This window comes from Neopsephotus bourkii, unplaced genomic scaffold (assembly GCF_033783945.1).
Source record: "Neopsephotus bourkii isolate Nb327-2 ecotype Australia unplaced genomic scaffold, CSIRO-AGI_Nbou_v1 NB_1060, whole genome shotgun sequence".
In the NCBI taxonomy this organism is placed as follows: Eukaryota; Metazoa; Chordata; class Aves; order Psittaciformes; family Psittacidae; genus Neopsephotus; species Neopsephotus bourkii.
The window spans coordinates 1162249-1171847 of record NW_026901548.1 but is presented as its reverse complement, the minus strand read 5'-3'; the positions used below and the strand labels follow the sequence as shown (position 1 = coordinate 1171847).

Below are 9599 nucleotides of genomic sequence, written 5' to 3'. Positions count from 1 at the left end.
GGGCCGAGCCGGGCCGGGCCGGGCCGGGCCGGGCCAAGCCGAGCCGGACAGGGCCGAGCCGGGCCGGGCTGAGCCGTCGGGAGCTGGACATGGGAAGTACCAGGGCCCCAGAGATGCAGGCGCTGCCTCTCGCCTGCCTGACACTGCTCCTGCTCCACAGATCCCCGGGTGAGTGGGGCTCTAGAAGTGGCGATGGGAGGCAGCGGCTGTGCCTGAGTCTGAGCTGCTCTGAGCACCCCGGGTGTTCACTGGCACAGCTCTGCCTGGCTGGGAGCACAGAGGTGTCTGATGCTTCCGTGCCTGCAATCACTGCCCTGGGCTCCCTGCTACCCTGGTCCCCACTACCCAGAGCTCTGTGCTCAGCCTGGTCCGGGGCTGTGGAAGGGAACCCGGTCGGGTGTGCGGTGCCAGATGTGATGTGCTCTGATGCTCCCCCCTAGGTACCGGTGCCCAGGAGGTTCAGGGCTTCAAGCTGCATCAGCCCCAGGGCAATGTGTCAGTGACAGCGGGGGAGACGCTCACCCTGAACTGCACCACATCTGGAGATGGTCCCATTGGGCCTGTGAAGTGGCTGAAGGGCTGGGGCAGTGAGAATGAGACCATTTATGACCAGACGGGCACGTTCCCCCGTGTGATGAGGACAGCGACTGGGTCCGACACAGACTTCACCATCCACATCAGGAATGTTCACCCCGAGGATGCTGGCACCTATTACTGCGTGAAGTACGACAAGTCTGTGCGTGGGGTGATCGTGTTTCAGCACGGAAAGGGCACCGAGGTGTCCGTGTACGGTGAGTGGGGCTCCCAGAGCAGAAGGGGCTCGGTGCTGCCCCAGGAGCAGGTCCCGTGGGTCACCCCTGGCCATACCCATGCCCCCATGGGAGCCCCGGGGCCGCGCAGGGCTGGCAGAGCCCGGTCTGACGGCCCCGTTGCTCCTCTTCTCCCGCAGCCAAACCCAGCAGCCCGGTGGTGTGGGGGCCGGAGAGCAGAGCAGGGCCGGGGCAATCGGTGCCTTTCACCTGCACGGCCGGGGGGTTCTTCCCCAGGGAAATCGCTGTGAAGTGGCTGAAGGATGCTGCCCTATCCCCCTCCATGTCAGCGCCTTGATCCTCGGCTCCCGGTGCCCGGAGCGGGTCCTGGGGCTCGGCTGCTGTCAGTCCGTACCTGGAAATAAAGGGGCTGGGATGTACGGGCTGTCCCGTGCCGCTCCGCGCTGCCGCTCCCTGCCTCGGCCGGGGCTCGGCGCATCGCACCCCCGCGCCGCCAGGGGTCGCTGTGACGGGCAGAGCTGCGCCGGGGTGCCGTTTCCTCCCGGGCCGGGTTTAGCGGCGCACACGGCGGGGCCGGGCGGTGTCTGCGCGGGTACCGGCGGTGTTTGGGCGCTGCACCGCGGCAAGATGGCGGAGCGGGAGGAGGCGTTGAGGGAGTTCGTGGCTGTGACCGGTGTCGAGGAGGGGCGGGCGCGGTTCTTCCTCGAGTCCGCGGGCTGGGACCTGCAGGTAGCGCCGGGCTCCTGAGCCGGGAGCGAGCGGCGCGGCCCGGGGCCGGGGCGGTGTGAAGGAGGTGGGGGGGGAGCAGCGCTGGGCCGGCGCTCGGGGCCCCGCTCAGGGTTCACCTTGCGGCCGCTTCCCAGCCGCAGGGCTACGAGGGTCGTGCTCAGGCGGTGCCGGCTGGGGCCGAAGCCCGGCCTGGTTCGCTCGTTACTTCGAACGGCGCTGCTGTGTAGCGCGGGGTGAGGAGCCCGGGCAGCGGCGGTCCCAGCTCCCCTCAGGACACGGGGCAAACAGAACGGGCCTGGCCTGCCCCTGTCTGCGAGCCGGCTGGGGTGAAGTCGGAGCCTGCTCATGGCTGTCGCAGGAGCAGCTGGGTCAGAGCAGTGCTTTCAGCCTGGGCCCCGTAGAAACAGCCCAGAAGGAGCGAGGTTCCTCTGACCTACCCGTGCCCTCCCGCAGCAAAGCCGAGCATTAGGAGCTGCCAAGGGCTCCTCTTAGCAAGGCCCTCAAAGGAGGGAACGACATGGAGCATCTTCGGTGTGATGTGCCTTAGGGCTGCAGCTGCGGTGTCTGTGTGAGGCTTTGCTGCTGTTGGGGAATGGCTGCTCCCACCTGTGTTCCCTTGCAGATTGCACTCGCCAGTTTCTATGAGGACGGGGGGGACGAGGACATCCTGACCCTTCCCCAGCCGACAGCCAGCTCCATATCCAGAGGCTCTTCAGCCAGGTGAGGAGGGAGCTCTTTGTTGTGTGACAGTGAGAGCTGGCTCACCCTGCGGTGGTGAGTGAGCTGTACTGGTGGATGGTGGCCAAGTTGGATGGGGCTTGGAGCAAGCTGCTCCAGTGGAAGGGGTCCCTGCCCATGGCAGGGGTTGGAACTGGAGGAGCTTTAAGGTCCCTTCCAACCCAAACCAGGCTGGGATTCACATAAAGCCTCAGCTGTATCTGAAGCCCTGATGTGTGTTAGTCGCTCTGTGGTTAGACCTGCTTCACCTCCTGGCTCCCTGGGCATTGTGAAAACCCCAGGATTTATAAATGCAAGCACAGAGGTCATTGCACAACTAAGCCAAAGATCAGCTCTGCAGCTTGCCTCAGTGCTCAGGAAACACTTGATTTGTCTCTTGAGGTCAAAGGCAGTCGGTTGGTGATGCTTTCATTCGAGCAGGTTGTGCCTCCATGGGAACGTTCTAAGGTTGGGTGGCACCTGATCCATTTTACAAGTTAGTTTTGCCTTGCCAGATCCCTGAGCAGCAGGGAAACGCTGCTTGGGTTTAAAAAGGAGGAGTTACTCACTCTGTTGTGAGGGAGAAGCGCTCTTGGTTCAGGCTCTGGTGAACAAAGCCTGTGTTGCAGAGGAGCTCTGCAGTTTGGATCACGGATAACAGCCTCAGCAGAAAGAACCAAAGGGGAAGGACGTGGGGGCTGGAGGAGGGCTCTGTCACCTTGGAAGAGGTGGCAAAATGCAGTTTGTGAACAGACTGAGGACTCCCCGCTCTTCCTCTGGTGCAGCCCCCATCCAGTGCACCCAGTTCCTCTTGACTGGTGTTGGTGTCATTGGCAGAGAGGCCCAGGGGCTCAGGTCCCCACGTGGTTACACACAGGGCAGCACTGCCCTGTCATTTCATCGAGTAATGAATCACAGCCTCAAGCAGAACAGCATCAACCCAGAGGTTCTGCTTGTATGGTTTTGCTGTGTCATGAGGGTGATGCGCTTCTCTGACTGCCTCTTGCAGTGACCACAGAGTAACGTCGTTTCGAGACCTTGTTCATGCACAGGAGGATGATGATGAAGAGGAGGAGGGGCAGAGGTAAGTTCTTGCTTGGAGATTCAAAACCTGTGTGTTCATCCCTGCCCTGCTGTGATGACTTGCTGCTTCTGTCCAGGGCTTTGTAAGAAGCAGATTGGAGTCGATATGAAACTCCTACAGTGAAAAACCTCAGGTTTGGCAGGGCAGGTTTGGTCCATGCAGAGTCTGGTCCCAAGCAGGTGCTGAGCGTGGCTGTGTGAGCACCAGATTTCACTGCTGAGCTCTGCTGGTGAGAGGGGGCTTAAGGCAGAAGGTGAAAGCCCTAAGTTCAGAGTAGAAAAACGTGGTCCCCTTTCCAGTGGGAGCATGGTACTGCTGGGGAAGCTGGTTACTGTCTCAGCTCCAAGTAGATGGATACCCTCAGGGTTAACAGGCGATGGAAGTGGAATAGAGCTGTGATGGCTCAGCCCTCAGTAGACTGCGTGGTCTCTGCAAACAGATGTGGGCTTGCTCTGTTTGTCTTACAAGCCATCTGGAAGCTAATAAACCCAGTCTTCCAGAAGTACTTAATTGCACTTCACTGAGTGCATTCACTGCTTCCAGTTCAGATCCGTTCTGTGTGTGGGAATCTGTCAGTGTGGCGTGAACGTGTGTGTGCCTTCCCTCACACTGCCCACCTTCTCCCATCTGACAGGTCGGGGTTGCTGGAAGTCTTGTTGAGCTTGGAAGTAAAGCTGGTGGTGGCATTTGAAACTGAGCCTTGTCAGTCTGGGCTGCTGCTCTCGCTGGGTCTGAGAGAGTTACCTACTTATTGCTGTTGAGCAAGGATAGCATTACAGTAACTGACATAAGGAGATGCTGCGAGGGCTGGAGCAGCTCTGCTCTGGAGCCAGGCTGAGAGAGCTGGGCTGGGACAGCCTGGGGAAGAGAAGGCTCCTGAAGGGGAAACCTCAGAGCAGCTCCAGTGCCTAAAGGGGCTGCAGGGAAGCAGGAGAGGGGCTTGGGACAAGGGCCTGTAGGGACAGGCCAAGGGGAATGGCTTGAACCTGCCCGAGGGGAGACTGAGCTGAGCTCTTAGGCAGAAGCTCTTCCCTGTGAGGGTGCTGAGGCGCTGGCACAGGGTGCCCAGAGAAGCTGTGGCTGCCCCATCCCTGGCAGTGCTCAAGGCCAGGTTGGAACTGGATGAGCCTTAAGGTCCCTTCCAACCCAAACCATTCATTCTATGGCTCTGTGAAGAGAGTACAGTGCGTACTTGTGAGTGACCCCAGTAGAGACACGCTGGTAGTAGCTGGTATTTGTAGATCCAAGCTGTTCCATTAAGCTGCAAAACCCAGACAAGTGAACACTGGTACAGAGCCGGGTGCTGTGACACACGCCTCCTGCAGAAGCAGCAGCGCCGTCCTGATGTGCCCAGGAACACAAGGTGAGCACATTTCCCCCTGTGCTGTCTGCCAGGTTTTATGCTGGTGGCTCAGAGAGGAGTGGGCAGCAGATCGTTGGTCCCCCGAGGAAGAAGAGCCCCAATGAGCTGGTGGAGGATCTGTTCAAAGGAGCGAAGGAACACGGTGCTGTAGCAGTTGACCGGACGGCCAAGAGCGGCGGCGAGACCAGCAAGCCTAAAGTGAGTTCTTCCTTCTGTTCCCTGTGTCAGTTACTGTGGAGTCCTGGAATTGTCTTTAAAGGACAGTAAAGGTTCTTTTAGTGCAGCTCCAACTCGTGTATCACCGTGGCAAGAAGAGGCACTTTCTTGTGCTGTATTCATTAACTTGCTCAAGTTGGTCGCTGTGGGGGGACCAGAGTTGTTCTTGATGCCTCACAGCCCCTGTTCAGCCACAGCAGTGTTGGGGAAAGAGAAGCAAAGCTGCCCTGGGTTTGTGTCCTGGTTTGTGCTATTCTATAACCTATTTGCTGCCTCTCTCTTGCAGCCTTTTGCAGGGGGAGGGTATCGCCTTGGTGCTACTCCAGAGGAGGAGTCTGCCTACGTGGCAGGAGAGAGGAGACACAACTCTGCTCAGGATGTGAGTATCAATCAGTTTGGTGTTGTAATGTCAGCTGGGGGATTCCTCTGCCATAGCTGCACAGCTTGAGAGCCTGAGAGTTACAAAGCCCTGTAGAAATCCAGGACAGAAGAATGGTAGATCCTGCTTCTTGGTGGGATTTCTGGTTAGAAGATGGTAGATGCTTATTAGAGCGCTGGGTGATTAACTCTTCATAACCATGGAGAGATTTGGAGCTAACAGGATTCTCCTGTGCTTGGTTTGTGACCAGATACCCACCTAGGCTGTGGTGGGAGCTTGATTTTGGCTCCTCTCCTGGCACACTCTTGGCTTTCCAACCTCATTTATCAGACAGCATCTGCAGTGTCACCTCCTAGGAACTGCTGCATGGCTGTTACATACCAGAGCTTTGGGGTTTTCCCTCAAGCCAGAGGAACCTGGCTGGAATGTTTTCTGCACCATGAAATGCCTCTGCCAGTCTGGAGCACTTCAGTTTGCATCTGTTATCATTCTTACCGAGTTGTTTCAGTGAGGCTGACTCTTGTTTGGGGCTGCTGCAGGTCCACATTGTGCTGAAGCTCTGGAAGAGTGGGTTCAGTCTGGATAGTGGAGAACTGAGGAGCTACCAGGATCCATCCAATGCCCAGTTTCTTGATGATATCCGCAGAGGGTATGTAGGGAGAGGGGAGGGAAAGAATAGCTGTTTTCTGCAACAGAAGTGCTTGTGGAATCCAGGATGCTGAACCAGTGGTACGTTTCACCTGAGCTGGATTAATATGGGAACTATGGAAGGGGAGACTTGAACACTTACTTTGGATAAATGGGACCTGGCTTTGGTTTGGGTGGGGCCTGGAGAGCTTGAAGTGAACAAATGTCAGTATTTGGGCTGGGAATCTCTGATGCATTTTGTCAGTCCAGGTGAGGGCTAGGGAAAGGTGACCTTTATTCCCTGTCTGGTAGTGGGAGCTGTGCCTCTGCCCTGTTAAGCCCAAGCCCACTGCAGCTCCCAGAACCCCAGAGGTCTGTGGCTGGTGCTTTCCCTCTGTGCTTTCCCAGCTGGCTTCTGGAGGGCAGCAGCCTCAGGACAGTCTCTTTGCAGGGAGGTCCCGGCCGAGCTGCGCAGGCTGGCGCGGGGTGCGCAGGTGAACCTGGACATGGAGGATCACCGCGACGAGGAGTATGTGAAACCCAAAAGTGTCTTCAAAGCTTTCACTGGAGAAGGACAGAAGCTGGGCAGGTGAGAAGGCAGCAGCTCCCCAGCAAGGAGCTTGCTTTGTGTGTGATGTAAAAGTGGCACGCCAGAGTTTCGCTGGGGTGATTCATCTGTCAGTGCCTGTGGTGTGGGAGGTGTTCCTCACACAGAGGAAATGAGGTTTACTGGCACGTCCTGTGAGGTGGCTCAGCCTTTCCAGGCCAGGAGGTGAATCCCTAGTTTGGAGCCATTGTGGGATGTGTCTCCAAGTTACACTGCCCATGTTTCCTATGGGGGTGTGAAGACCCAGGATGCCAGAGTGATGTAGGGGATGTTCTAGACAAGCTCCTGCTAGTAGCTGACTCCTACATCCTCATCTCCAGTTGTGTTGGTGCCTCTGGCAGTGGGCCCAGTGGCTCATTTGGGTTTTACCAGCTCACCCTGTGTCTCCCTGCCCTCAGCAGTGCACCCCAGGTGATGGGCACCAGCTCCCCAGCCCAGCAGGCAGCCAATGAAGCCAAAGCCAGCTCTGCCATCGTGATTGACGAGTCAGAGCCTGTCACCAACATCCAGATCCGGCTCGCTGACGGCGGGCGCCTGGTGCAGAAGTTCAACCACAACCACAGGTACAGACACAGTGTAAATCACAGGTGACTGACTGGGAAGGCTGGGATGGCACTGCGGGCTGTGCACAGAGGGAGCTGAGGTTAAACTCCTGGCCAGCCCGCTGAAGGGAGCTCTGGGGATCCTTCTGTATAGGTGAAGAGGAGTGAAATCATTGTGGGGTTTTAAGGCAGTTGTTAACTGTTGGAAGGATTGGATTTGCTTTCTGAGTCATGATGGATTATAGCCAGGGATACTGCACCTGGGAGCATCAGTACTATCAGAGGCATTTTCCTTACTGTCACTTAAAAAGCCTGCATCTCTTCTAAGGGCTTTATAAACTGTCAGATAACTGCGAACTTGTTCCAGTTATTCTGACTCCCAGTTCAGCTTCTTTACTGGCTGTGGCCTCTGTTGATAGCTGAAAGCCAAATGCAGCAGCTGCAGGGCTGCCTACTTTGGGAAGTTGAATTCAGGCTGTCGCTGTGGTTTTAGGATGCTCAATAACAGGATCATCCTCATGTGTCTCATCCCTCTGAACAGGATCCGTGACATCCGGCTCTTCATAGTAGATGCCCGGCCAGCGATGGCTGCCACCAGCTTCATCCTCATGACCACCTTCCCCAACAAAGAGCTGACTGACGAGAACCAGACCCTGAAGGAAGCCAACCTGCTCAACGCTGTCATCGTCCAGCGGTTGACATAAGGACCCCGCTGTGCCGCGCAGGCTCGCACCTCCTCGTAGCTCTGGGTTCTTAGGTCTCGGTTGGACTTTATTTCTCTCTTTAGTTGCATTTCCCATGGGGTTTTTTTTGTTGGTTTTGGGTTTTTTTTTTTTTTTTTTGTGAGGATGATCAGTGGACTTGGAAATAAATAAATGAGATGAATCCATTTGGAAAGGAGCTGCAGCCTCTCATGCCACAGGTTCTCCAGGAGAGCTGAGCTGAGTTACCTTTGTGGGCTGTGTTACTGCCTTGAGAGGGGTGAGGAAGGTGAGGGGGAAGGGAGCTCCCAAGGAGCAGCTTCTGTCCAGAGTTCCCAGCAGACTGCTCATCACAGTCCTTTGGCTCTTCCCTCTCCTCCAGGGACTGCTGTAAAGTGCTCTATTTTCTCACTTTAACTAGAAACTATATGAGAATGGGTGATCTTCTGATAATGGTTGTGGAGGGAAGGCTTTGCTCGCTGTGGGGTGCCAGGTTTAACACTTGGGCTTTTCCAGAGAGGAAATCCTGACTTTCCTTCCCCCAGCAGGACTCAGGGGTGTTAAGTGCAGTGCCTGCTCCTCCTGCCCTTCCTCCTGCAGTCCAGGCTGCCGCTTGAATTTGCTGTACTGCATTCTCTGAAGCTCTGCTGCTGACCTTTCCTTTCCAAGAAGGCACAAAGCTGAATCAGCACAAAGCGACTGCAACTAAAAGGCAAATGGAGTCTGTCTTACTGGAAAGCAAGTTTTGTTTTGAGAGGTGAATTACTGAGATGATGGAAACAGCTCAGGTGGGAAAAGTCAAGCCTGTAGGACCCTTTGATTTATTTCCTCTGCTGAGGGCTAGTGTAGCTGCACAGCTGGAATTGTCCAGCTTCACTCTGTTGTGCTGGTTGTGTTTTGGACTCGGGTCTCTGCATCTTTCTCTCCTTTGAACTGAATCCTCCAGGTGCTTTCATTAAGGGCCTGGTAATAGTCATACGTACAAGTTGCCATGTATAGCCTTGTGCCAGGGCACTGCCCCAGCCCACAACGTGCTCACTGCCCTAGTGCTGCCCTCGGAGCAGAACTGGAGAGCTGTGTGGAACCGTGGGCCTCCAGACATCAGCCGAGTGGGAACTGATCCGGCACCATCCCATCCGGAGAGGCTGCGCCGCTGCCATGCCCAGGGCTGGAGCATCCCAGCTGGAGCCCTGCGCTGTGAGTCCAACCCTCAGTGCTCTGAAGCTCCCAGGTCCCCTCGTGGGCACCGAGGACAAGCGGTAGGGCTGGGAGGTGCAGGCTGGGCCAGGGCAGCAGGTCGGTGCAGCAGGTCAGGCAGGTTCAGCGTGAGGAACTCGCTTGGCCGCCTGTATTAATGCACAACGCGGGAGGAGATTCCAGACCTCAACAAAGGGCAGTTTCACCCCAGTTCCTCCACTGAGCGCTGAATTCCCTTCACTGTTCATTCCTAACTGGAGACATAATGTGAGTAACAAGGAGTCTGTAAGTTGTTGTGAAAATTGCCATTAAAAGCCCACAAAAGAGGAAAGCAGCGTTTGAGCCTTTCTAATGATGGCTGGTTCTCGTGGTGTGCATGCAGTGCCTGCTCTGGCTTCCCTTCAGCCCTCTGCAGCTCAGTGAGATTCAGTCTCAGCAGTGGTTTGAAGGTGTTTATCTGCAGCACTTGGTGCTTTATGACCACTTGGTAATCAGTGTGAACCTGTGCAAAGGGAGCTCAGAAAGGGGATTTACCCTGGAGCTCAGTAACTGCCCTGGGGGAAGTCACTCATTGGAGTCATTCTTTAGAGGAGTTCATAGAACCCCAGACTGGGTTGGGTTGGAAGGGACCTTAAAGCTCATCCAGTTCCAACCCCTGCCATGGACA

General features: G+C 56.2%; 3 protein-coding genes across 5 annotated transcripts in view; 2 read left to right on the top strand and 1 right to left on the bottom strand.

Moving 5' to 3' along the window:
- Nucleotides 1-9599, bottom strand: part of RTEL1 (regulator of telomere elongation helicase 1) — a 363295-nt gene that overhangs the window by 165728 nt on the left and 187968 nt on the right. The gene's annotated exons all lie outside the window — the stretch shown is intronic.
- On the top strand, nt 55-1107 carry LOC133216522 (tyrosine-protein phosphatase non-receptor type substrate 1-like). The gene is made up of 3 exons (XM_061361283.1): nt 55-168; nt 441-791; nt 950-1107. The coding sequence occupies exons 1-3, from the start codon at nt 90-92 to the stop codon at nt 1105-1107; spliced, it is 588 nt and encodes a 195-aa protein (XP_061217267.1). The 5' UTR covers nt 55-89.
- On the top strand, nt 1331-8912 carry NSFL1C (NSFL1 cofactor). Its single transcript, XM_061361378.1, has 9 exons — nt 1331-1499; nt 2122-2219; nt 3226-3300; nt 4696-4861; nt 5166-5258; nt 5798-5907; nt 6337-6474; nt 6891-7055; nt 7576-8912. Exons 1-9 carry the CDS (start codon nt 1398-1400, stop codon nt 7736-7738), a joined length of 1110 nt encoding a protein of 369 aa, XP_061217362.1. The 5' UTR covers nt 1331-1397; the 3' UTR covers nt 7739-8912.

Bases quoted from the DNA above. Each gene is read 5' to 3' on its own strand.
- NSFL1C (XM_061361378.1), top strand. From the start codon at position 1,398: ATGGCGGAGCGGGAGGAGGCGTTGAGGGAGTTCGTGGCTGTGACCGGT. The intron at 5,259-5,797 runs GTGAGTATCAAT...GGGCTGCTGCAG, and splicing joins GACACAACTCTGCTCAGGAT to GTCCACATTGTGCTGAAGCT. The intron at 6,475-6,890 runs GTGAGAAGGCAG...CCCTGCCCTCAG, and splicing joins GAAGGACAGAAGCTGGGCAG to CAGTGCACCCCAGGTGATGG.
- LOC133216522 (XM_061361283.1), top strand. From the start codon at position 90: ATGGGAAGTACCAGGGCCCCAGAGATGCAGGCGCTGCCTCTCGCCTGC. The intron at 169-440 runs GTGAGTGGGGCT...GCTCCCCCCTAG, and splicing joins CCTGCTCCACAGATCCCCGG to GTACCGGTGCCCAGGAGGTT. The intron at 792-949 runs GTGAGTGGGGCT...CTTCTCCCGCAG, and splicing joins CACCGAGGTGTCCGTGTACG to CCAAACCCAGCAGCCCGGTG.